Raw genomic sequence first — 25,887 nt, 5'->3', positions numbered from 1 at the left:
GCGGGGCGGCGGCATGGCGGGCCGGCGGGCCGGGGCCGGGACCGGGGTCTGGACGCTGCTTGCGCTGCTGGCGCTGCGGGCGCTCGGCGCCGCGGCGCACCCGCAGTGCCTGGACTTCAGGCCGCCCTTCCGGCCCCCGCAGCCGCTGCGCTTCTGCGCGCAGTACTCGGCCTTCGGCTGCTGCGCTCCCGAGCACGACGCGGCGCTGGCCCGGCGCTTCGGGGCCCTGGCGGCGCGCGTGGACGCCGCGATTTGGGCCGAGTGCGCCGGCTACGCGCTTGACCTGCTGTGCCAGGTGAGCGGGCGCGCGGGGCGCGCGCCAGGGGCCTAGTTCCTAGATGGGAGGTCGGCTCTGGCAACCCCACTGGGACAAGATCAAGGGTGGGCGGCGGGCTTTGTAACCCGAGCCCCCACCCCCACCCCCGCAGGAGTAACTGGGCACGTGGCAGAGATTCGGGCATCCTGGGATGGCTCTGGGCTTTGCCATCATTAGCTTTGTGACTTGGGCTTTATCTGGGCCTCGGTTTCCCCTCCTGATGAGGTCATCACTCCCTCAGAGTTTGGGGGGCTCTTCTGCCCTGGCACCGCCTAAAGACCCCCAGTGCCGCGGCCCTGGAGAGCCCTGCCCTTGTCGGAGTACCAGGGTGGGAAGCCTCTGTCCCGCTCGGGGCGCCCCTGCGCTGCCCCCCGGGGAGATGGGACCCGCAGACCCCTGCAGAGGGCATGGTCAAGGCGCTGGACTTGGGTTTGCCGCGGGGTTTGGGGCACACTGCTCCCAGCGAGGGCCCTTCCCGCAACCTGGAGGAGCTGTCTGACAGCCCCTCAGTACTCCGGGATCCTGACATGCGCTGGTGCTCGATCCTGGGTGACCCCCGGTGCTGAGATGTCTCAGGTGATTCCAGACCATACCTTGGTTTGTGCTGTGCCCTTTTCCCGGGATGGCACTCCCACCCGGCGTAGGCAGAGGCACTCTCATCCTCCAAGACTACCCCAGTGAGATCCCTTTGGTGAAACCCCTCTGCCCCTGTGGGGGCTGAGTTCCCGCTTCTGCTCGCACCAGACTGTGCCTTAGCTGTTCGTTTTCCTGATTCCGGAGTGCCTGAGCAGAAGCCCTGGCCGGCAATGGGTGGAGGCTGAGAAGTCCTAAGGCTGGCCCTGGCCCCGCAGCTGGACAGTGGGAGGACCCATGGGTGGAGGGGTCCTGCCCACACAGCACAGAGTCGTAGCCTTCAGCTGGCAGGGGCAGGCGCTGATGGGAGGAGCGAGAGGGCTGGCTTAGATCCAGACATACTAGGGTTCGATCCTGGCTCTGCCACTTCCTGGCTTTGCGACCCTGGGCAGGTCATCACTGCACTTCAGTTGCATCGTGTTTACAACAGGGGTGACCCTAGCTTCCCCCCCAGGGTTGCCATGAAGACTAAATGACACATACTCAGGGCTCAGTGGACGATTCTGCCTGGGTTTCTCTAGTGCTTCCTTGGTCCCCACTGGTTGCCCTGCCCTGAGCAGGGACTGAGTGGGGCCTACAAGCTGATTCAGGGAACGCCCAGAGTGGCAGGGACTTGCTTGGTGGTCACACAACTCAGTGGTGGCACTTGGACCACGATCGTTGCCATGTGAATGAGCCATCCGGGTAAGAAATAAGGGGGGGCTGGGAGCAGACAAGGAGACAGACCCTGGGGAGCTCCAGAATGCAAGGGGGTGGGCAGCTGTCCTTTGGCGGAGTCTGCTGAGCACCTACACTGTGCAGCTCAGGGGAGCCGGAATGGTCTGTTCAGGTGTCCCCCTAGCTCACCTGCCTGGGGACTCCTGGGGCAGATCTTCTGGTCTTCCCACCCTGGTCACATAGCAGAGTACATGCATCCACCCCACTTTTTTTAATTGAGCATTTACTATGTGCCAGGCTCAGCAGGGCCCAAAGGTGTGCAGGTCTGAGGAGGGAGAAGGGAAGGGTCAGGCCTGCTACCCCTCCCCTGGCAGGAGGCTCCCTCTCCCCTTGGGAACCTTCCCAGTACGGCCTGGCCTTGAGCAAGCAGAGGTAGAAGGGCCACTAGCATCTCACCCCAGGCGCTTCTGGGAGTGACCTCCTGTCTGCAGCAAGCTTGGAGAGTACACCCGAGGCTGCATCACAGTTTCCCTGCCAGGGCCTCGTGGGAGGGAGGGAAGGAGAATGCTAGATGGGGGATGGTATTCTCTGCAAGCCAAGGCTGCGTCTGGATTCAGCACCTCCTGATTTCCACGAGGGGAGGCGGCCAAGGTACTTTATTTACAAGTTTCAGTCAATGACGGCATTCAGGGATCCACATCTGCTTGGACTCCAGATGGGGAGAGAGACCATGAAACCATGCCTACGCCCAAGTCCCCCCCCGAACCTGCCCCTATCTGGCACCCACAACTCCTATAGATGCCCAGGATGGCTCCTTAGCCAGAGGCCAGTAGTCCCTCCTGGCCCCTTCAGACCCTTTCTTGGGGCTTTGCCCTCGTCCATCTGATGCCTATGTCATCAGGAGGAGAAGAGACAACTTGTGACACATGGCAGCTCAGGTCCCAGATTGATGGGAGCCAGTCCACATAGCGAACTTCCCATGTAACTGAGATGGCCTCTTTAAGTACCTAAAATCATCAAAGCATGGTTTCTGATAGAAGTCTGTGCAAAACATGCTCTGCAGGCTCAGGTACTGGGCAGACATTTCCTCGGAGCCTGTTAGGAGTTGGCCCTATGCTGGATGCTGGGCCCAGAGGCAGTTGGCCAGTAGCAAGCTCAGTCTCAAAAGTTCCCTTGTTCATTTCAGGAGACAGACACACAGACACTTACCAGAATGGCCAAAAGGCTTCCCAAGGGTGACTGTGGAGCCATAGTGAGAAAGGCCACACTTACCCTGAAAAAGTCAGGGAAGCCTTCCTGGAGGAGGGGACACTGAGTTGCCTCTTGATAGTCCATATTGTCTGAGCATTATTTCAACAAACACATGCATCATTTCAGTTTATTCCTCCCAATGATTCTATGAGGTTGGAATTTTTTCCCCTTTTATAGATGAAGACATAGGCACAGAGAGGTTAAGGAAATTGCCCAAGGTCATTCAGGGAATGGTAGACTCAGTCTCCAGTGTGCTCTGACTCCAAAACCCCTCTCTTAATCACTTTGCCTGCCTTCTTGAAGCCCCACCATGTACTGGGCCCTGGGGTCCCTGCCCTGGACGGTCTCACAGCCTATGGGGTGGACACACAAAGAGGTAATTAAGTCCTAGTCAAGCAGACCAGCTGAGCAGTGGGGAGACAGCAGAAGTGGAGAGCTCACACTGCAAGCTACAGAATTACAGTTTGGTGAGTGCTGTGTCTGAGATACGGACAGAGAGCTGTAGGATCATCCACAGGGGCTGGGGGATCAGGGCCCTGAGAGAATAGAGGTGTAAGGGAAGACTGTTGAGTTGCACTTTGAGTCATGAATAGGAGTTTGCCAGATGCAGAAGTGGGCGAGGAGGGAACGTCCTATAAGAGAATATTGTGTACAAAGACTCAGTCTTCCTGGGGAATTCCCTGGCGGTCCAGTGATAGGACTCAGCATTTTCACTGCTGAGGGCCCGGGTTCAATCCCTGGTCGGGGAACTCAGATCCTGCAAGCTGCATGGTGGAACCAAAAAACAATAGACTTGGTCCACCTCGAGAGCAGACGGTGGACATAAGAAGCCTTCGGGACTCAGGACCATGGGTCATGAGTGTCAGTGACGGCACATTGGCAACCTCGGGGCAATAATGTGGGCAGGCTGTTTGCCCCTGTGCTGAAAGGCCCAGACAGCTAAGCAATGTCATACTGGGTTGGTTTTCCATGGGTTTTCTGCTGCCTCCCCCTCACTGACAACCGTGAGGCTAGTTGCCGACTGAACTCCTTGTGAGCAGCGACCGCTGCACCCTCTTGTCATTTCCTGCTCTGGACTACTCAGGCCTGGGCACCAGGTTTGTATTGTGTGTAAGTAAGAGTGCATGGGTCATGAGTAAGGGTTGGCCGGACCCAGTGGGTTTGACGCATGGATGCTGAAATTCCAGCCTGGCTCCCTGGAGGCCCTCCCTGCTCCATCTCTAGTTCTGGGTGGGGTTTGGATGAGTGGAGGCTTTCAGATTGGCTTTCAGAAGTCTGTTTTGCTCCCCACTGTGTCTCTGGAGCCGAGGACAGTGCCTGGCACAGAGTCGGTACCCAGTAAACGCTTGTTGAATGAAACTCTGCTGAGTAATCTGAGAAAAGCCCTGGTCTGGGCATCGTGGGGCCCGGGTCTGAGCCTCGGCTTGGCCACTTTTTGGCACCTGGCCTTCTTGAAGCCTCAGGTTCTCATCTGTACAGTAGAAATCACAATGACCCTACCTCGCAATGACTAAATGAGGCGTGTGCGCACACAGACCCTCCCTGGTCCACCCACGGCTGCTAGCTGCACTCACAAGAGGCCCCAGGGGAACCGTGGGAGAGGCGGCACTGCACAGAGGCCAGGGCCTGGCTGTCCGGAACATGTGGAAACGCTTTCCCTGTCTGGGCCTGGGCAGTACTGACCAGAAACACAAGCACGTCACCAAGTGGCCCTCAGCCCCACAGTAGCAGTAGTTGGGCCAGGAGGACAGGCCGTGGTGTGACTAAAAGCCCCAGTCGTGTAAAGGGAGGGTACGGCCCCTGGCCAGGAGCCTGAGAACACGGTCAGGAGGGCAGCCTGCCACCCTCTGCCCCTGAGGGCCTCCTGTTGGAACCCAGCCTGGCCCTGCCTGTGAGGGCGGAGCGTGTGCCTGTCTGCGCCTCCCCTGCTGTGGGAAGAGCATCCCCTGATGCCTCGGGGGCCCAGGCTTGAGTCAGACCGGGCCTTGGCCTGGTGAGCTCACGCAGGGGGTGGGCGGGGGGTACCGGACTCATAACAGTTACATATGCTCAGGTCAGAGGCTCTAGCCGAGGGAGTCCCTGGGGTGCTGAGGCCTCTGCTCTGGGGGGCTCTCAGCGCTCAGCTCTCAGGTGGTGGGCACTGGAGCCTGAAGCTGGGAGAGGCCTGGTCACATTTGTTGCCACTGCCTGGGTTCCCAGAAAGCAGAACCCGGGGCAAAGCTCATGGCTCTTTCCCTTATTATGGTGAGAGGACGCTGTAAGCAGACGTGGCAAGGGGCAGAGGGAGAGCCCGGTCAGGAATGCAGTTGCGAGTCGGCTGCTGCCAAACGTGACTGCTGCTTGAATTGGCAAGACTGGGGTTCCAAGAAAACCACACAAACTGTGAATCAGGACTGTCCTGGGGCGGGGACTGGGGGGAGGAAGGCGGAGCAGGTTATCTGTAAGCTCCCTTTTCCCAGGGGCCAAAGGTCTGTCACATCAGGCATTAACTCCCCCACATTCCGGCTGGGGCCCACGTGGGAGATGAGTAGGGTCCCAAGCGTCTCATCAATGGGGATGCCCTCGGTGGGAGGTGAGGGGTGAGCCACGGCTGCTGGGTTTTGCCCTGTGACGTTAGACCCCAGGACCAGTGAGGTCAAGAAGGTCTGAAGAGGTGCCCGGGGCTGGGGGGGTTCCTGATTCATTTGTGTCACAGAACAACAGCTCTGGCAGCAGAGGACAGCCGCAGGGCCCTGCCTGGGAGGGGCTGAGCCCAAGGTGACTAAGGGATGGAGGAAGGGGGTCCCGGTGGTCAGGGGGACATGTGGGCATGTGCGTAATCAACACACTCACACGTGCACATGCACCAGCCTCCCCGGTGCTGGGAGGATGAGGTTGGCCTGAGACCAAACCCAGATCCTCCATGTTGACCGATGGCGCTGGGTGACACTGGAGGGCCCACACCTGGGTCTCCCCACCTGTAGCACTCTCACCCTCATGGGCTCTTTTTTTTTTTTTCAATTAATTAATTAATTTATTATTTATTTTTGGCTGCACTGGGTCTTTGTTGCTGCGCGTGGCTTTCTCTAGTTATGCCAAGCGGGGGCTACTCTTCGTTGCGGCGCGTGGGCTTCTCATTGCAGTGGCTTCTCTTGTTGCAGAGCTCCGGCTCTAGGCGCGCGGACCTCAGTAGTTGTGGCTCGCAGGCTCTAGAGCGCAGGCTCGGTAGTTGTGGCGCACGGGCTTCGTTGCTCCGCAGCATGTGGGATCTTCCCGGACCAGGGCTCGAACCCATGTGTCCTGCATTGGCAGGAGGATTCTTAACCACTGCGCCACCAGGGAAGCCCCCCCTTCATGGGCCCTTGTGATGATTAAATGAATAATGGAGGGAGGAGCCCTTATTCCCTGTTAAGGGCTGGTCAGGGTGGGTCAGTGCTCAGCACACTCCCTAGGTGTTCACTGTGGGCCTCCTATGTGCTGGACATGGTCTCAGGCTCTGGAATACGGCAGTGCCCAAGACAGGCAACATTCCTGCCCTCGTGGAATTTAGGTTCTGAGGAAGGCAGACAATAAACATGTAAACACACTGATTTTGTAATAATATCAGGGAATGTTAAGATTTTGTTCTTTTGTTTTTTAAGCCGAGTCAGAGGCCAGGAGGGAATGGAGCTGATGGCTGGGCGGTCAGGGAAGACTTCCTGGAGGTGCCCCTTGAGTAGGGATCTAAAAAAAGTGCAGTGAGGGAATTCCCTGGTGGTCCAGTGGTTAAGAATCCATGCTTCCAATGCAAGAGATGCAGGTTCGATCCCTGGTCGGGGAACTAATATCCTGCGTGCCATATGGCGTGGCCAAAAAAGTTAATTAATTTTAAAAATTTAAAAAGTGGAGTGAATCATGGAGGCATAGGGCAGAGGCAGCATATTAAAAGAGAAAGTGTATAAAAAGGCCTCAGATCCTTTCTGGCACACAGTAGGTCCTTAAGATTAGCTCCTGATGCTAATGTTAGTAGTAGTAGTAATAGTGTGGTTATTCTAACAGAAGCATCAGGTGAGAGAGAAGGAATGAAGGCAAGGAGATACAGGCCCTGTGTAGCTGCTGCTGTGGTTGAGACAGTTGGTGGTAATGGACAGATGGCGTCCTCCCATTTTACAGATCAGCAGACTGAGGTTCTAGGAGATGGGATGACCTGCCTGAGGTCACATAGCTGCTAAGACCACCCCAGAGCATCCCTGAGCCGTCCCTGTCTGTGCAGGAATGCTCGCCGTATGCGGCCCACCTCTACGACGCAGAGGATCCGTCCACGCCCCTGAGGACCGTGCCCGGGCTCTGCGAGGACTACTGCCTGGACCTGTGGCAGTCGTGCCGGGGCCTCTTCCGCCACCTGTCGCCCGACCGCGAGCTCTGGACGCTGGAGGGCAACCGTGCCAAGTTCTGCCGCTACCTGTCCCTGGACGACACGGACTACTGCTTCCCGTACCTGCTGGTCAATGAGAACCTCAACTCCAACCTGGGCCGTGTGGTGGCCGACGCCATGGGCTGCCTGCAGCTATGTCTGGAGGAGGTGGCCAATGGGCTGCGCAACCCCGTGGCCATGGTCCACGCCCAGGACGGCTCCCACCGCTTCTTCGTGGCCGAGCAGCTGGGGCTGGTCTGGGTCTACCTGCCTGACCGCTCGCGGCTGGAGAAGCCCTTCCTGAACATCAGCCGGGCCGTGCTCACCTCGCCCTGGGAGGGCGACGAGCGGGGCTTCCTGGGCCTCGCCTTCCACCCCCGCTTCCGGCACAATGGCAAGCTCTACGTCTACTACTCAGTGGGTGTGGGCTTCCACGAGTGGATACGCATCAGCGAGTTCAGGGTCTCAGAGGATGACATGAACGCTGTGGACCACGACTCGGAGAGGTGGTTCCCCGGGAGCCCAGGCGGGAGGGGCGGGGCTGCGAGCGTGGATGAGCCCTGGCGTGACCACACATGGCCAATTGGAGTTGCGCCCCCCAGGAGTTGTGAAATATTTTGAATGTCACGCTTGGTGAGGGGGCCGAACCCCCTGTTCTGGGGTCAGGGGAGGCGTAGTTGCCAAACAGACATCACCGGCTCATGTCCAACTCCTGGATCAGGTACTTTAGATGGTGCCTTTCATTTGGTTCTCATACAGCCCCATTTTACAAGAAGTGGAGGCTCAGAGAGGTGATGGGACTGTTAGGTCACACAGCTAGGAAGTGTCAGAGCTGGAACCCTGGTCTGTCTGCCTCCCTCCCAGGCCCAACCCACTGCTCCTACCAGGGCACTATGGCCCCAAGGCCCCAGTCTCACCTGGCCCCACCTCCTATTCCTCACCTGGACCTTCTGCCCCCCAGGCAGATTGCTCTCCTCCCCACCCTCCCCCAACAGCTTTATCTGTTCCTTGCCTCCAGGCCTCTGCTCCTCTCAACACCCAGCCTGCTCTCTGGGTATTAGTTATGCCCCAACTGTTTTCAAAACAGGTTTGACCTAGACTGGCAAGAAGGGCATACATAATCTGTCTCCAATGGGAAAATAAATCCTGTACCAGGTAACTCAAATAGGCAGAATTTGATACTGGGAATTAGTTCCTCGGGTGTTGGAAATGATGAAAGAGCAACCTGGAGAAGAAGGGAGGCAACTCTGGGCTTAACAACTGGAGGGAGCTGCCTCCGTCTCTTGGGCTGTGAGAAGTGGGGTTACTGGAGCCCCTGAGCTGGGGCCACTTGGTGGAAGCTAGAACCATGGTGGACCTGGGTGGGGGGAGCTGAAGCCAGCTGGAGTCAGGGACTGCCAAGACACTGCCTGAAACAGAGAGAGAGAGAGAGAGAAATACCGCTGCCTCTCCACCTGCTACTCCCCACTCTCCGCCCTCCAGTCTCTGGCTAATGCCTTCCACTGGCTGAACCTAGCTGGAGGCCACAGTGCGGAGGAGCATGGGAAATGTAGTTTTCAGGAGCTGGCCCCCTGAAGTAGAGGAGCATGTAAGGGGAGGACCAGGACTGATCTGAGGGCAAATAGACAAATAATAGCACATGATGCATTCAATAAAATTGTAAACTCTTGACATTGAACTTATAAAAAGAAGGAGTTAAATATGCTGGCTAATGTGAGGTCTAATGTAGATTTTGCCTGTGAGCTTCCCGGCAGCCAGGGCAAAAGGAGAAAACGTAATTCTCATTACCTTATATGAGGCTGCACAACCAGTTCTCCAAGAGAGGCCAAGTTTATCACATGGATCTCACAGAGGGGAGAGAGAGGGACAGAGCGGATGTGTCTTCAATGGTGACTTTTAAATATTGATTCCTGATGAAGACTGAAGATGGAACACAAAATAAACAGATGAATATATTGCAGAGTTAGGGTTCAGCAAAGGCTCTATGGGGACCTCACTAGTACAAGCCAAGTAATTGACTCTTGCAGGGGCAGAAGTAGTCACAGCTGGCTCAGGGCAGAACCAGGAGGGAGTGATCATCCTTGCCTGAGTCAGCTGTCAGTCTCTCTTCTCAGGGCTGAGACCCCAATGGGAGATGGATGACCGACAGTCTGAGCTGTCCTCTCCATGGAGGACCTGGAGTTTGGGGTTGTGTATGACTTACCAAGTCGTGTGTGTTGGCCTCACAATAGAAAGGCTTCTGGTCTTGGCTCTGAAGGTCCAAAGTCCTGGGTTCAAGTTGCTTGACATTTCTGTATCTCGGGTTTCTCATCTTTATTAATACGGGCTTGGCAAGTCAGTCACCAATCCTGGAAAACCTAAACCAGCCTCAGCATTTCGATCAGAGGGAATTTAGTACAAGGAGTTGCTACAAAGGGATCGGGAGGGATGGAGAAGGAAAAGGGGATGGTCAGGTTACCTAAAGATGAGTTCCTGTGAGAAGCTAGAGGAAGAAAAGGCACAAGCATCTTTGTGCTTCTGAGTTTTGCCCCTCCTGGCACCCAGATGTCTGGGTGGAAACCCAGGAGTCCATATTTGCCAGCCACTGTTGCCCTTCCTGCAACCACCCCTTCTGGAGGCAGCACCAGAAACCAGGGAAATGTGGCCCCTCCCTTCTCCTTGCCTTCCATCCTCCGTTGGCAAGCCCCTAAGCGGAAGCCAGCTGGCTGGCAGTATGGTGGAAGGTTCCGCCCTGGCAGGAAAGGAGGTTGCTGAGGAATGAGTGTGATGGAGCACAGCCCACACCATCCAGCCCACCTCCTTAGAAGCTACGGCACATGATCAATGAGAGAGTGTGTCAGAAGTGCTCAGCTGAAGTGGCTGGCGTGTGGGTAGCTGTGATGACGAAGAAACCAGTTGTGCCCGTGATTGGGTCAACAGCTTCGCCTGATCCTAACAGGGCAGGTGCTAGCTGTGGGGAGAGTGGAAAAAGCGCTAGACCAGAACTAGAAGTCCTGAGTTCTAGTCCCACCCCTGCTATCTACGGGCTGTGTGACCTCGGGCAAGTTGCTCAACCTCTCTGAGCCTCTCGGTTCTCATTGGCACAATGGCGTGAATTATTCCTCCTGCCCAGCCTGCCAGATCCTTATGAAAATCACCTGCTATAAAGGATATGAAAAGTCTTTCCAACTATGAAACCGCATCCAGGAGACAGGAGGTTTTATTGCTGTGATCTTGTTTTGTGTTTTGGCTGAGGTTTTTTTTGGGGGGGGCGGGGTGCTTATCTTCTTTTAGGATAATCCTGGAGATCGAAGAACCAGCCTCGAACCATAATGGGGGCCAGCTGCTCTTTGGGGATGATGGGTACCTCTACATCTTTACTGGAGATGGCGGGATGGCTGGAGACCCCTTTGGAAAGTTTGGAAATGCCCAAAACAAGTATGTTCTGATTTGGTTGGCTGGTGGGTTGTTTTACATACTCCTAGTTTACATACTATCCTGGAGGGGGAGTTACTTCCTCAGCCACGAAGTGTAGGGTAGTAGAAAGGGCTTTGGACCCCAGCTCAGTCTGCAGCTAGCTAGCTGGGGAACCCAGTCACTTCCTCTCATCAGTTAGAGAAGAAGAATCCCCATGGAGGGAATAATCATCATCATCATTATCTAGTCATGAAGAATAAAGGTGATCACGTTGTCATGGGTACCTGAGAGGTGACATCACAGAGCCTCTGGGAAGATCAGATTTTCTCTGAAGTCTGCCCAGCCCTGCTGGAGCCAGAGGAAGGAAAAGGGTGTTTTTCAGACCTAATGGGGAGTGTGGGCTGGTTGGGGCAGGGCTGTGTGGATGGGCATGTGGGTTTTCTGCCCCAAGGGTCACCCAAGATGGCCCAGAAATTGAAGCATAGTCTTGCTTTCAGTTCCTCACTTCTGGACTTGAGTAGATGGCCTGCCACCATTCCCCTCCTTACACACACACACACACACACACACACACACACACACACACACACACACACCTAGTGCATATAGATGAGGATATCTAGGAGTCTCAGGGCAGCCTCCTCCATTCTTTTAGTCAAAATCACAAAACCTTCCTCAGCCCAGAAAGTAAAAATAGCGAGTATGCCGTTGATTACAGTAATTAAAGTGCTCCCAATTTGTGACTTGTGCTTTCATATGTGACAGTGTAAGAATCATTGCAGCGTTCTCATGTTTGGGATGTATTTAGAGATGAAGTTGAGAAAATAGAAATTAAGGATTTGTGGATAATTGGACAGGACTTAAAACATTACTTTGCTGTTATGAGTTTTGCCCACTTATGTATCAAAGCTTGGTGCGTGGCGTATGGGCTCCGGGGAGTAATCTGTAGCTTGGTGGTGAGCAGACTGGAGCGTATGAGAGGAACTCACTGGGGCAAAACCTAGAAGTCCGCAATAGGGGATTAACTGTGGGACATCTACTGGGGGAGAGCGTTTTATCATCATGAAAGAGAATACTTGTGAGGTACCTTTAATGAGGAGGGAAAAGCTTGGGTGCTGATGCTATGTGAGAATGATGGGGTACACAGTTGCATCAAATGGGCGGACCAGCCAGTCCTGCCTTGAAAAGCAAGCCAAAGGGAGTGCAACAAAATGCTAACAGCTGGGGAAAACCACGCAGTAAGTAAGCGCATCAAAAAATCACAGATGAAGAGGGCGTACATCTTTAAGCATGTTACAGGCTCCATCATGTGTCACTTTTGTTATGCGATGAATGAGACCCAAAAGCCGCTCACCCCCAGTGGCTGCATGGAGGTTAGGGCTGCACCCCGTTCTGCGTGGCTCTGGAGGGCACATCCTGAGGTCTCCTCGCTCCAAGGGCTCCAGAAGTTGATGTTGCACAGTGCCGACGAGTGGCCTCGCTTCCGGTCCAGAGCTGCCTGAGGGACCTGGCAAGTTGTCCCCCTCATCTTTGAGATCAGGGTGGTGTGTGGAGTGTGGGGTGAATTAAACCGCTTCTGAGGCCTGTTTGGCTCTCTGACATGCTGCGATGGCACTGGGGGTGTATGAGAGAGATGGCGAGTACCCCAGCCTCCCGTTTCCTGCTAAGATCTGAGGTGCTCTCTCTCTCGTCTCTCTGCCCTGGCCTGTACTCTTGTATGGGGCACTTGACTTTGATTGCAGGTGTTCATTCATTCACTCAGCAAACACTTCATGAGCACCTGCTACGTGCCAGTCACTGTGCTAGGTGCTGGAAGAAAGCTGTAAATAGAAATAATTTTTCTGGTATGATTTGCACCCTGTAGCACAGCCCTGTGAGTAGGCAGGAAAGAGAGGGACCACCTAATATCACAGTGGACGACACCAAGGTCCGGGGAGATTAGAAAGTGTGGTAAAGAGCTTGGATTTCTGCAGCCAGGCTGCCTAGGCTGGATCCCAGTCCTATCATTTCCTGGGAATGTTTTATGCCCTTTCTGAGCTCAGCTGCCCCATCTGTAAAAAGGGGATCACAATAGCACCCACCTACCTAAAAGATTCGTTGTGAGGATGAAACAAAGCAATAGATGGTACGTATGCCCAATACTTAGGACAGGGCCTGGGACTTGGTAAGGTGCCCCATAAATGTTGAATGAATGAATGAGGTTACCCAGCTGGTAAGTGGCTGAGGAGGTCGTGAACCTGGGGTCTCTGGCCGCACAGCCGAGGCTCTCCTTGCACCTGGGTTGGCCGTGGGCCCCGGGCCCCGGCACACCCATCCCCGCACCTGCCCCGCGCTGCCCGAGCCCCTGGCGCGGGGACACCCCGAGCCGGCTCCTTCTCTCACCCGGCCCGCAGGTCGGCGCTGCTGGGCAAGGTGCTGCGCATCGACGTGAACCGCAACGAGCGCGGCCCGCTCTACCGCATCCCGTCCGACAACCCATTCGTGGGCGACCCCGCCGCGCGGCCAGAGGTCTACGCCCTCGGGGTGCGCAACATGTGGCGCTGCTCCTTCGACCGCGGCGACCCGGCGTCGGGCGCGGGCCGCGGGCGCCTCTTCTGCGGCGACGTGGGCCAGAACAAGTTCGAGGAGGTGGACCTGGTGGAGCGCGGCCGCAACTACGGCTGGCGCGCCCGCGAGGGCTTTGAGTGCTACGACCGCAAGCTGTGTGCCAACACCTCCCTCGGTGACCGCCCCCCGCCCCCTACCCCCGCGCCCTCGAGAATCTGTCTCCCCGGATCTGCCCTCCACTCCACGGCTGTGCGCCCGCGCCTCCCTCCGTGGCCAACCGCGCCCCCGACCGGGACTTCCTTGCCCGCGCAAACCCATGCCCTCCCCCCGCTTTACAAACTTGAAACACCACCCTTTCTGGTTGACTGTCTGGGGCCCTCTCGGGAACCTCCCCCCATCCCCTCCCTCCTCCCCACCCCCACCCCGCAAGACTCAGGACCACCCAAGAAGCCTTGTTGGGAACCGGCCGCAGACTCACCCAGCTTCTCCGGCCTCTGCAGATGATGTGCTGCCGATTTTCGCCTATCCGCACAAACTGGGCAAGTCGGTCACTGGGGGCTACGTGTACCGGGGCTGCGAGTACCCGAACCTGAACGGCCTCTACATTTTCGGAGACTTCATGAGCGGGTAAGTGGCCTAACAACATTTCTGAGGGGGCAGGGACTGCAGAGGTGAAAGGTGGGGGAATGTACAACACCCTTGACAGCCCCGGGGCCATCTGGCTCCTGTGAGCCAGGACCTGCCGTTGCGCCAACAGGCCAGAGAGGTCACCCTGCTGGAGAGAGGGGAGCTGGGGCTCCAGCTGGGGTCTGCCCGTGGGACCCGTGGAGCCATGCTTTATGGCAGTGTTGCCTCCACCCACTGAGCCCCTAGAGGGTGTGTGTGTGTGTGTCTGGGAGAGGGGTTGGGATGAGTCACACCCCAAACAGGTTTCAGAGGGGGTAGAACATACCTCCCAAGCCTGCTGTGGGTCAGACTCTCTCCCCAGGGGAGCTTACGGAGACTCAGGACCATCTCGTTCTCCTGCTGTATAGAGGGGGAAAACTGAGGACCAGAGAGGCCCAGGGAAGTTACACACCTGGCATGATGTTTAAAAGTACAGCTGAGATGGCCTGTGTTCAAAGCCTGGCACGCTTGTTAGCCATGTGACCTTGAGCCGGTTTACTTCACCACTCTGTGCTTCAGTTTCCTCACCTGCAAAATGATCATAGTACCTGCTTACTAGGGTTGTCTGAGACCTGTTCATACACATACAGCACTTAGAGTCTAGAATGTGCTCAATTTCTGTGTTTTTTTTTTGCTTGTTTAATAAGGTGGAAGGATCTGTTGGTTACCTGAGGACCCTTCCAGCCTCCTGTGAAATGAATTTTTTGTTTGTGTGTTTGGTTTTTTGCCATACCGTGCAGCTTGTAGGATCTTAGTTCCCTGACCAGGGATTGAACCCGGGCTTCCTGTAGTGGAAGCGTGGAATTCTAACCACTGGACCACCAGTTCTTAATTATTCCCACCCTAGCCTCTCCATGTAAGGGCAGCTGAACTGGGTGTCTTGGGAGAGGAAATAAGGAAGCCCGAGGATGGCAGAACTCTTACCTCCTCCAGGCTGCTGACCTAGGGTGGCTTTGTGGCCAGTGCATCGACAGCTGGAGCTGACAGAGAACCCTGACCTGGGCCTCTGGTTGCTGGGTCCTTCTCCCAGCTTAGGGTCTCCCTCTGGGACTCGGTTATCTCATCTGGAAAATGGGTCTAGATGAAACCCCTTTTTTTTACCCCGATTCTCCTTTTTCCCTTCTGCCGTCTCCCAGGAGTGCCCAAGCCACCTGAACACAGAAATTCAATGAATTTTGCCAACACTTCCCAAACCCCTCTGCTGGGTCAGGCTTTGTGCCAGGGCCAAAGCAACAGAGTTGGCGAGTACCTCATACCCAAGTCGGGGAGACAGACCCACACTCGGTCCACTCGAGTCCAGCCTCAGAGAGCCTGTGAGCAGTGCTGGGGAAGCCCAGCACAGGGGCAGTCAGGAGGGCTTCCCAGAGGAGGGGATGACTGAGCAGGGCCTGAAAGTATCAATAGGTGATTGACAGGCATAGAAGGGAGTAAGGGACGAGATCAACATTTTCTGAAGATGCCAAATTCTCCATTTCACGCTCCGAAGTGGAGGCAGCTCCAGAGTATGTGGAAACTCCTGGGCACCAGCCTTGGAGGCTTCTGAACTGGAAGTCAGCTCCTGACTGCCTCCTGCTGGTCAGCAGGTGGGGTTGAGCTGAGGGGGCAGGAACCAAGCTGGTCTTGTTCACCCCTGTGCTTCTCCTGGTACGTAGCAGGTGTTCAGTAAAGCCTGCACCTGAGTCCGGCTTCATGGATGTGCGGGCTGTGTGCTTACCCGGGGCTCCGTCTCTGAAGTGCCCACGCTTGGTTTAATGCTCTGCTGTTACTGTCTTGAAATTTTTAGTACTTTTTGAACAAGGGGCCCTGAATGCTCACTTTGCGCTGGACCCTGCAAGTTATGTATGGTCCTGGTTGCATGGATAATAGATGATTGGATGGATGGATTGGTGGGTGGGCTTCCCTCGGGCACCCTGCCAGGCATGACCCCACAGGCCGTCCTCCTTCGCAGGCGTCTGATGTCCCTCCGAGAGAACCTGGGGACAGGCCAGTGGCGGTACAACGAGATCTGCATGGGCCGTGGCCAGACCTGTGCGTTCCCGGGCCTCATCAACAACTACTATCCACACATCATCTCCTTCGCGGAGGACGAGGCCGGTGAGCGCTCCTGAGGCTCTCCATCCAGGCTGCCGATGCCTGGGACTGTGCCCCACCCCAGGGGTCCTTCTGGCCGCCGATGCCTGGGACTGTGTCCCACCCCAGGGGTCCTTCTGGCCTGGGATTCGAGGGATGGCATCTCAGGCCTGAAATCACCTTCTGGCTGGAGAGTGACGTGTTCAGAGGGCTTGAGCCTTGCTTCGGTGTCAGTTCTCACTCATCTGAGCTTCCATTTCCTTATCTGGAAGATGGGAGCAGGGGTCCCCATCCTTCCCTTTCCCCAACTCTCACCCTGGGCAGGCTTGCCAGGAGGGATAGCGTGACCCCACAGGTAAGAGTCCAGGGCAGTTATGGGACCAGGAAAGGATCTGTGATGGTGGAAATGCAGGCAGGTGGGGGAAGAGTGCCTCTCTGGGGACCTCCAGCTCCCTGGGTTCCTGATGGCAAATGTATCAGGGCCTATAAATGAAGCCGCGTTGTCTTCAGAAAGTGGTGGGCACCGCTTTCTTGCCTGTTAGTGGGTCCCCCATTCAGGCACTTGTGCTTTCAATGCAAGGAGCAGAGGGGGAGGGGAGAGGAAGAAGGACCATGGAGGCTGGATCCCGCCTTTGTCCTTGGCCCCGGATTGTCCCTGGACAAAAGCTGAGGGGCCCCCAGTGGGGCCTGGTGGATGCTTGGCCAGGTTACTAAGCAACGCCTTTCCAGGGGCCTTTCGAGAGGTGTCCCCTGCAGGGCCCAGTGCCCAGAGCCCCCAGGCCTGAGTCTGGGAAACCTTTGTTGAACCGATACCCGTCAGAGTCTAAATTTTCAAAAGGGCAGCCTCAGACCCCACCACCCTCCCTGAGCCCACTGGGCCCTTGAAAGCCATTTCTTTCGGTCATTAGGGAGTTAACATGTTTTGGAAAGGGGGGGATGCCCTCCCCCCACCCTCCTCCGCCTCCAGAGCCCACACCCAGAGGAGGGCCTGGAAGGCCCAGTTCCCAGGGGGCCCTTCCTCAGCCCTCTGAGTGACACCAAGGGATGGACAGCCAGGAGGAGGCCCCTCAAAGACAGACAGCCCAGGGGTAGCATGTTGGTGAGTTGGGCAGGTGGCCCCAGAAGGCACAGAGACCTGGGGGTCTGAAGCCAGCAAACGTCTCCCAGCTCCCTCTGGCCTCTGCCTCTCTGCATGATCTTCTGACACGTGCAAATTGCAAAACAAGGACCTCTGCTGGCCCAGTGTCCTCCAGGGACAGTCCATACCGCAGACACCAGGAGGGTAGTGTGGCCCTGGGCAGGGCTTAGTAGTGCCATGGGGGCTCCCCGCCCATGCACGGGGTTGGGGGCTTCCCGCAGATTAAGGCTGGATGGGGCCTTGGGGTGCACCCGGTCCAACGCTGTCACCTTACAGATGGGGAAACTGAGACTGACTTTTCCTGCCTGGTCGTGGGGTGGGGGGCACTGGACATAGCCTGGCCCCTGGAGGCCTCCCAGAGCAGGACCTCAAGCACAAGCTTGGTCAGGCAAAGGCAGACAATGGAGAAGGGCACCCAGGCCAAGGGAGCAGCATGTGCGGGGAGCTCCGAGTTGCTCCAGCGCCTGGAGCATAGGGTCAAGGAGGGCTGCACAGCCAGGGAGGGCACCGTGGCCGCTCCCAAGGGCCTCTCTCCAGACAGGAGCCCAGAAAGGGAAGTAAGGCTCAAAGCCACATGCAAATTCATAGCTGTGCCTATGGACTCTCCAGCAGGGGCCTGCTTGCCAGGGGCCCTGCTCCCTCCCACAGGGTGCATCACACCTTGTGGGCCTATTCCTCCCCCCACCAACTTGACACCCCCCCGCCCCACTCCCACCGGCCACGCTCCCACCACCCACCAAGGCAGGGCTGGTGCTCCTGGAGGGAGGTCAGGGGCCATTGACCACTCAGCATCCTGCCCTCCCCAGCCCCCAGCTCCCCACCACAGCTGGTCTACCCCAGTTGCACAGGTCACCTCTCAAGTGTCTTCCCCTTCCAGAATTCCCCAGGTTTCCTGGGCCTTGATTCTCAAACACCTCCCTCATGCAGCCCTCCCTGACTGCACCAGTCACCAGGGACATACTTTCCTTCAAGCTCCCTTCTCACTGTCTGTATTGGCCTCTCCTTGGGGAAACCACCCCCACCCCCATCCTTGGGAGGGCTCTCCATTGCCTCTTACAAGGACAGAAGGTATTAGCATGGCTGAACCATCATAACGAGCCACATGTGGCCTGTGTCTGGGCCTCCCAGCTACCACGTCTCCTACATTAGCGTGGGCTTGGGGACAGCAGGTGCTTCTGAGTTCCAGTCCTGCTTAACCGTTCACCAGTTGCGTGACTTTGGGCAAGTCACTTGACCTCTCTGAGCCTCTGTTTTCTCATCTGGAAGCTGAGAATAATGAAGCTTAATTCCTGGGCATGGGTACCTCTGGCAACAAGGGCCAGGGGGCAGGATGGGGGTGGGAGAGAGCAGAAAGCTCAATTTCCCTGAGAGCATCCGTGGCACCAGGTGCTCATAATTCCATTTCTACAAACAGAGGCTCTGCTGGGGCTGTCCCGGAGCTGCTGGAGCTCACGTGGGGCCAAGTGCAGGGGCTGGGATTCACACTAGAGGTTCCCGAAGCACGAACTCTTCTGCCCCTGCTACTTGCCTGGGAGGTGCCTGCTGGTCAGTGGAGAGAGACTGTGTCCCCAAGGACTGGCAGGACCTGGACCCTGGGCAACGATGACAATAGCAGCAGCAATAATAGTTCATACTGATGGAGCATCTCCTCTATGCTCTTTTCATCCTCACAACAGCCCTATGAGGCAGGCCCATTGTGGGGATGAGGAGGCTGCGTCATCAGTAAGCAGCCAGTGGGCAGCGGGGCTGTGGACCTCCGTTGGTGCTCAGAGGTGTGTGATCCTGGGCATGAAACCCAGGCAGGGACCAGAGGTGGGGCTGGGTCACCAGGGAGGAGACAAGAGTCCAGAGGTCAGAGCCTGGGAGGGTCCGGGCAGAGCAGCCGGCAGCCCGGGAGGCTGTGCTGCAGAGGCCCCTGGGCACATCTGGATGCCTTTCTCAGCCTCAGTTTCCAGTTCTGGGGACTGGAGAGTTACACTGACCTGCAGCATCTCCCCTCCTGGCTCACTGAGGTTGGGGTGCACCTCAGAACTGAGGTGGGGCAGTGGGGCTGGCTGGGATGGTATTCCAGGCAGTGTTCTCACTTCTTGCCTCTTTTCTTGTCCAAGGGGAGCTGTACTTCATGTCAACGGGGGTGCCAAGTGCCACAGTGGCACGTGGGGTTGTCTACAAAGTGATCGACCCCTCCAGGTGAGTCCCCCCCACCTCACGCCCATCATGGCCTCAGCTCCTATGGTCTGCCAGGAGCCCTCCCCTCCATTACCTCATTTCCCCTCTCTACCACTCCTTAAGGTGGTTGTAGTTAATACGCCCATTTTTCAGATGAGAAAACTGAGGCCTGGAGAGGGGAAGTGACTAGCTAAGTTCATACTGCTGGTGAGGGGCAGATCTTGGATTCAAAACCGATCTGCCAGCCTCAAAGTCCAGTTCTATTCATGCTAAGAGGGCGCCAAAGATACCAGTGGGGACCCATAAATATGGGCCCCACAATCACATTTTTTTAATTCTTTTTTTAAAATTTTAGAACAGTTTTAGATTTACAGACAAGTTGCAAAGATAGTACAGTTTCCCATATACCCCTCACCCAGTTTTCCCTATTATTAACGTCTTACATTATCATGGTACATTTGTCACAATTAATGAACCAATATTGGTACATTACTATTCATTAAATGTCACACTTTTTTTTTTTTAATTGAGGTAACTCCATACTTTAAAAACAAAAGGATGTCTCTAGTTTTTCCCTAGTGTCCTCTTCTCCGGGATCGCATACAGAATCCCACATTGCCTTTAGTCATCATGTCCTGTTAGCTTCTTCTAGTCTGTGACAGCTTCTCAGACATTCCTTGTTTACCACACTTTTCTGTTGAAAGCACAAAGCTATTAATTACTGACAGAACTACTTATCAAGAAAAACATGAGCACTTGCTCCTTTCCTCTCCCCGAGGTCTCGGCCCTCTTTGGATTTATGTCATTGTGGAGCAGCACACGCAAACTTTGCATTTTTCTTCGTAGGTCTATCCTTATTTTGTATAAACATTTCCACGTTGCAACATTACCCTCAGAAGGCTCCTTTCTGATGGCGGCGTAATTTTCTGTTGAGTCGCTGCACCGTGATTGCCTGATCCGTCCCTTGGACATTTAGGTTATTTCCAGTTTTTGAAAAAAGAGTGCTTCTCTAAGGAAATATCACCTAATTCATGCCAGATGCTGCCTGAGACCCACTGTTTCCTTTAGTCTGTGCCGCATCCTTCTGGGCTCATGGCCCCCCCCCCGCGCAACAGAGGGAACCCGAGGCTTAGGGATTTCTGCTCAAGGTCTCGTGGGTGGGAGGAGCCAGCAACAGGCTAGACCCCCGTTCCCTCCCTCCCTCCGTGACCCTTCTCATCCCTTTTTTCATTTTTCTCTTTTGGAATCCATGTAATTTTGTGCATCCACAACATATTGAAGAGGGGCGCCGTTCCAGAACATTTGGAAAATGAAGAAATGGGAAGCAGAGGGGGTAGGGTGGGGTCATCCGTTGCCGCCCAAACATAAACACTGTGGCATTTTTTGGTGTATCTCCTACTCTTTGGCAAGACAAAAATTTTTATGTAATTTCCTTAAGGAACAAAACTCAGCTGGGTCCGTCTGAAGCATGTGGCTATTATGTGGAGTTCAAAGCAGCCGGAAAACCCACACTTTCTGCAGCTTGGAGAAGGGTGTGAGCTGGGCTGTGTTTCAACCTCTGGGGGGAATGGCCCACGTCCCTGCTCGGTTTCCCTCTCTTGCCAGGGCTGTCTGAAAGCCACCCCAGGTCACGTGGCTGCTTCAGCCCTTGGGCTTCCCCCTCGTGCTCTTGGGACCCATTGAAGTCTTGGACCCACGTGGGTTGGTCCCAGAATAGGGTCGGTCCCATTCAAAGACTCACAGATCAACGGCCAGAAGCTCATTAAAATGGGATTCCATTCCTTACTTGTGCCCCTCAGAGTTGTCCAAGGAGACCCAATTCATAGCCCTGGCAACCCTTCTCAGGCTCTTTTCTCTCCCAGCCCTCTCCAACCTCACATTCCAAGGCCCCCAGAGCCCTCAGCTCTGCTGCCAGCCCCGAGGCTTTCTCTCTCTCCCCACTTCATTCTTTAGATCGACTTAACCTTTCCCTTTGATTCTGTATCACCAGAAATCCCAGAACCAGAGGGGCAGAGAGAAACCCTCCTCAGAGGCTGTGGGGAATGGGGACCAGGGTAAAGTGCAGGAATGGGGCTGTGGTGACAGTTACAGGAGCTGGACCGGCAGGCTGGGGAGAAGGACTGTGACATTTGATCACATCCCAAGGACACTTCATGCTGAGAATTAGAAGTGGCCCTCCTGCTCTGCAGGCAGAGGCTGAGCGGGCACTTGGCAGGCTGTTATAGGGGGGTCCTGTCCTGGGGTTGGACTCTCGGGGTCTGGGAGGCGTGGACCAGCAGGGTCACTGCTCCGTAAGTGGTCACTGTTGTTACCACGCACACGTGCCCAGGCCTGAATGCACACCGGCCCTTTCCCTTCCTTCCTGGCTGCCGGGGGCAGGTGATGTCGGGGGGGACATGCTCGGGGCGGGCTCCCAGGGTGCGGCTCATGACCTCTTGTGTGTCTGCAGACGGGCACCACCCGGCAAGTGTCAGATCCAAGCTGCCCACGTGAAGGTCCGGGGCCGCCTCGTCCACTTCGTGCCCAAGGAAAGTAAGTGTCCGCCAAGGTGGGGACACGGCGGGAGTTCCTGCCACCCACACCCGCTGCCCCTCTTCCGGGTGTGGATGCCCTTCCTTGGCCCCCATGCCCAGCACTGGGCCCCGTGCACAGGAGCTACTAGGAGTGGGTGGAGCTGCTTAAACCTCCTTCCACTCACACAGTGTCTGCCAGTCCCAGGCCACGGTGGGAGGCTCCAAGGGGCTGCAGGCCTCACGACGAGCATGGCAAAGGGAGAGATAGCTGGTCCCAGGCAAGGTTCACTCAGAGTTCTTGGGAGGGACAGAGAAAGAGGGTATATCTCAAGATTGGAATGAGTTATTCTAGGTGCAAGGGCGCCTAGGGGAGCGTTTGGGCTGGGTCTGCTATACGAAGGTTCTGTTTTGATGAGCTTGGTGGGGAGAGAGGGGTACAAATCCTCATGGGCCGAGGGCCAGGCAAAGCCACAGTGACCACCCATGGGATCTGGGCCATCTGAAGAGGGTATGGCCCGAGGAGAGGGCTGTTCCACTGGGTCCAAGCTAGGTGGGAACAGAGAGTGCCCCAGTGTTGTCAGATCTTCCAGTTCTCAGGACAAGCAGACCGTCCATCCATCCATCCATCCATCCATCCATCCATCCACCCACCCACCACATACATGTGCTTCACACTGGGGCTATAATGCTGAGTGAGCAGATATGGTCCCTGCCTTCTCAGGTTGTTATTATATAATCTCCCGATTTGAAAATATTGGCAACTAGGTCACAATTTTCAAAACCGCCCTGTGGGCCAAAGGAAATACTTCAGTGGGCTGAGTGTGCCCAGCAGGTCTCCAGCTGGCAGACTGGGGTGGGGGGCAGGAAGAGGGGGAGGTTGGGTGGGTGGGGGGGTACCCGGCCCTGAGGAAGGGGTGCCCCACCCGGAAGAGGAAGGCTGGGGAAGCTGGCTGTTTGGGGAATTCACTTCCAGCTGCAGTTGGTTTGGGGCCTTGGCAGAGTTTTCCATTCACTCATTCAGCAGTTTCTGCATTTCTGTTAGTTACCCGCTGTGTGCTGGATGCTGGGGCCACAGAAGAAGTCAGACGAGGCCCAGTCCTGGCTGGGGCAAACAGAGGGGTCATTTAGTGTCCCAGGCCCTGTGACAGAAGTTGTGCTGGGCACCATGGGGACCCAGAGCAGTGCAGAGCTGGGGGTGGAGGGGGTGGGTTGGGAAGGTCCTGGAGGCTGAGGGTTGAGCCTGGATGGAGAGGAAAGTGCATTGCAGAGGCCGGGGAAGGGCAGCCTAGGCAGTGAAGGAAGCAGGAGAAGCAGGAGCCCTGGGAGCTGGAAGTCCCTCCCTGCGGGTGGAGTGGGGGCCAGGGTGCAGGTTGGGGGAGCGTCTGGCTCATGTTCTGGCCCCGGCCTGCACCTGGTCTTGTATCCAGGCCCTTTCTCAGCCCCTGTCTCAGTGGGTTTCCAAGTGAGATGGGCCGGTGGCCCCGGGATCCCTGCCCATAGTAACTGAGCAGTTTGGGGTTTCCACCTCCCCTGAGGGAGGCAGTACCTGGCAGAGTGTCTGACATGGAGTGACGTTTAGCCCTATGGCTGACCTGGGCCAAGCGTGAGGGCCACATCCTGCAGGGACAAAGGGAATCACCCACCACAGCTCCCCGACACCTAATGAGTCCAGGTCCCCGTGGAGGGGTCAGTGGGCAGGGGTCAGTGTGGACCACAGCCCCGCACCTAGAGAGCTCCTGACCAGCCCCCCCTGTGATGGGCAGGGGGACCAGCAGCCTTGGGAGCCTGGGGGGGGGGGGCTTCACCTGAGCAGAGGGGCCCCGGGTTCCCATCCTGCTGGCCTGCCCTCCACCCACTGTAGTTCCCCGCCCCCCACCCCCATCAGCCGTCCTCAGCTTCCTCACCCTTAAACCAGAGATTGGAGCCAGAAAGTGTCATTTGCTCTGAGAAGCTCTCCCAGACACTCCTTCCCTGCCACTGCGCTTAGGAATTTACAGTGTGAGAGTCCTTCCCCTGCCAGACAGGGGCCTCCCAGAAGGGGAGGAGGGATGGGGGTGGGGAGAGGCCCAGCAGCGGAGGCACGAAGCACCTGCCAGCAAGTGTGTGCAGAACGGCTGCAGAAGCACCTGGCATCGGCTCCAGGTGGGCACCTTGTGGGGCCAGGGTGACCCGAGAAGCACGCTTGGGGCACCTCATCCTCAGGGTCTGAGTAGAGGGCAGAACGGGACATCTTTCCCTGGGGTCTGCATTCTGGGGTGAAGAGCCGGGGTGGGGTGGGGTCGCGTGGGCTGGGCTGGGGCGGCCGGGGCCCTTCCGAACACAGGCTCTTCCTCTGCGCAGAGTTCATCCGGAGGATGGAGAGCACCCCGCGGCCCAGGGCGCCCGCGCCCACCAAGGCTCCCCGCCGCAGCCGCCCCACGACCCCTCCACTTGCGCCCACCCTGCGGCCGGCACGACCCACCCCGCGGCCCGGGCGCCGTCGGGGCGGCGGGCGGCGGCGGGGACGGCTGGGCACCGCGGTCCCCGAGCCCTCGAATGGCGCCGTGCGCCTGGTGCGGCCCCCGGGCCTGAGTCCAGGCCGCGGGCGCGTGGAGGTGTTCGCGGGTGGACGTTGGGGCACCGTGTGCGATGACGCCTGGGACACCAAGGGCGCTGCCGTCGTGTGCCGCCAGCTGGGCTTCGCGTACACCGTGCGGGCCACCAAGCGTGCTGAGTTCGGCGAGGGCCACACGCTGCCCATCCTGCTGGACGACGTGCGCTGCACAGGCAGTGAACGCAACCTACTGGAGTGCGCGCACGCCGGCCTGGGTTCCCACAACTGCGACCACCAGGAGGACGCCGGCGTCGTGTGCAGCCGCGAGAACCCCGATCTGTAGGCGAGCATCGTCTGTCTGGCCAGCCGGGCTATCCATTGTGCGTCCAGAGCCCGTCCAACCTGTGCGCGCCTGGTGCGTGCGCCCGAGTCTGAGGGTGGGGGGAACGCGGGGGGTGGCCTGGGGGTGGCCCATCTGTAATGCTGTCCTGTGGTGCGTGCAGTGCACGCGTGTTCTTTGTGTGTTCCTGCCCACATGTCTTTGAAACCCCGCAGCCGCAGTATGTGTTGGGATCCGTGTGGCCCCTTGGGTGTGTGGGTGCAGCCTGAGGTGTTCTTTGCTCGCCTCTAAGCATCTCAAGCAGCCGCAGGAGCACAGTCTGGTAGAACCCTGAGCCCTGAGGGCAGCTGCCCCTTCAAGGGCAGACATGACCTCACTGCACTAACAGAGGCACAGCCGGTGGGTGGAGGGAGGGGACCAGGCCTGCCCTGCCCACGGTGGGGAGTGGAAGGCCCCAGACCAGCTGGAGCACGGCTTGAGGAACGTGGCCCAAAGGGCGTGGACCGGTGGCCTGGCAGTCAGAGTTGCTGAAGAGAACACGAAGGCATCTAGTAGGGCCAAGGCAAGTCATCGGACTGATGGGTCCAGGGTGACCCCTGGGCTGTGGCTGTCCCAGCGAGGGTCAGGCTGCCCGGGAGGAAGCGAGTGCCGGGGTGGGCTGGCAGGGATTACTGGATGACTTCCGGGAGGAGCCTTCTGGGCCTCAGCATCACGCTGGACCCGGCCACTCCAAGCACCACGGTCGCTGGTGAGGCTTCAGATCTCTCCACTTCCGAGCCGGTGCCAGGGCCACCTCTGTCATCTCCATTCCCCACCCACCCTGCTCAGTGAGATCCCAGGGAACCCTCTGCCTCCTCAACCCAAGCCCGGGGGCCGACCGGGCTGCGGACCCAGTGAGACCACTGGTGCTCCGTCACCCGGTGCTGCGCCAACAGCGCGACTGTTTACAAACCCCCTTCCTGCCTCTTTTCTCTGACTCACACCTGCCTGGAAGCGGAGGGAGGGGGTGGGAGAAGGGGGCTGGGCCTGCAGCCTCTGTCCTGCTCACAGGTGGAAGTTCCTTTGCCCACTAAGGGCCTCAGCCTTGGCTCATGCCAGGCCGGTCAAGGGGCATCAAGTATGGCTGGGCTCAGCCTCTGATAGGAGGCCGAGGAGGGGAAGCAGATAGAGGGTCACCGGGCAGTGAGGACCGGATATGGCCCGTGTCGGGGGCGTGGGGGAGGGCTCTGGGTGGGGCATCCCAACCCAACCTGGGTGTTGTCCTGGGAGTTGAGCTGGCACTAGGG

The 25,887-nt window shown here is 57.2% G+C and overlaps 1 protein-coding gene across 3 annotated transcripts; it reads left to right on the top strand.

The window, feature by feature from the left end:
* HHIPL1 (HHIP like 1) lies at positions 1-24,617 on the top strand. Of its 3 annotated transcripts, XM_082849273.1 has the most exons (10): positions 1-295; positions 7,089-7,735; positions 10,503-10,646; positions 13,019-13,347; positions 13,673-13,799; positions 15,787-15,932; positions 19,155-19,236; positions 20,654-20,747; positions 21,665-21,747; positions 24,069-24,460. In XM_082849273.1, the coding sequence occupies exons 1-10, from the start codon at positions 14-16 to the stop codon at positions 24,358-24,360; spliced, it is 2,226 nt and encodes a 741-aa protein (XP_082705399.1). In that variant the 5' UTR covers positions 1-13; the 3' UTR covers positions 24,361-24,460. The 3 variants fall into 3 exon arrangements, with proteins under 3 accessions (XP_082705399.1, XP_082705398.1, XP_082705400.1); XM_082849272.1 differs by lacking the exon at positions 20,654-20,747 and having other exon boundaries at positions 24,069-24,617; XM_082849274.1 differs by lacking the exons at positions 20,654-20,747; positions 21,665-21,747; positions 24,069-24,460 and adding an exon at positions 20,062-20,170.
* Positions 24,618-25,887: the final 1,270 nt, after the last annotated feature.

The sequence above is a fragment of the Leucopleurus acutus genome (genome assembly GCF_964270905.1).
Source record: "Leucopleurus acutus genome assembly, chromosome: 1".
NCBI classification, from domain to species: domain Eukaryota; kingdom Metazoa; phylum Chordata; class Mammalia; order Artiodactyla; family Delphinidae; genus Leucopleurus; species Leucopleurus acutus.
The sequence above is the reverse complement of the archived record's forward strand: the minus strand, read 5'-3'. Positions and strand labels throughout refer to the sequence as shown.

Bases quoted from the DNA above. Each gene is read 5' to 3' on its own strand.
- HHIPL1 (XM_082849272.1), top strand. From the start codon at position 14: ATGGCGGGCCGGCGGGCCGGGGCCGGGACCGGGGTCTGGACGCTGCTT. The intron at 296-7,088 runs GTGAGCGGGCGC...CTGTCTGTGCAG, and splicing joins CGCTTGACCTGCTGTGCCAG to GAATGCTCGCCGTATGCGGC. The intron at 10,647-13,018 runs GTATGTTCTGAT...CCCGGCCCGCAG, and splicing joins TTTGGAAATGCCCAAAACAA to GTCGGCGCTGCTGGGCAAGG.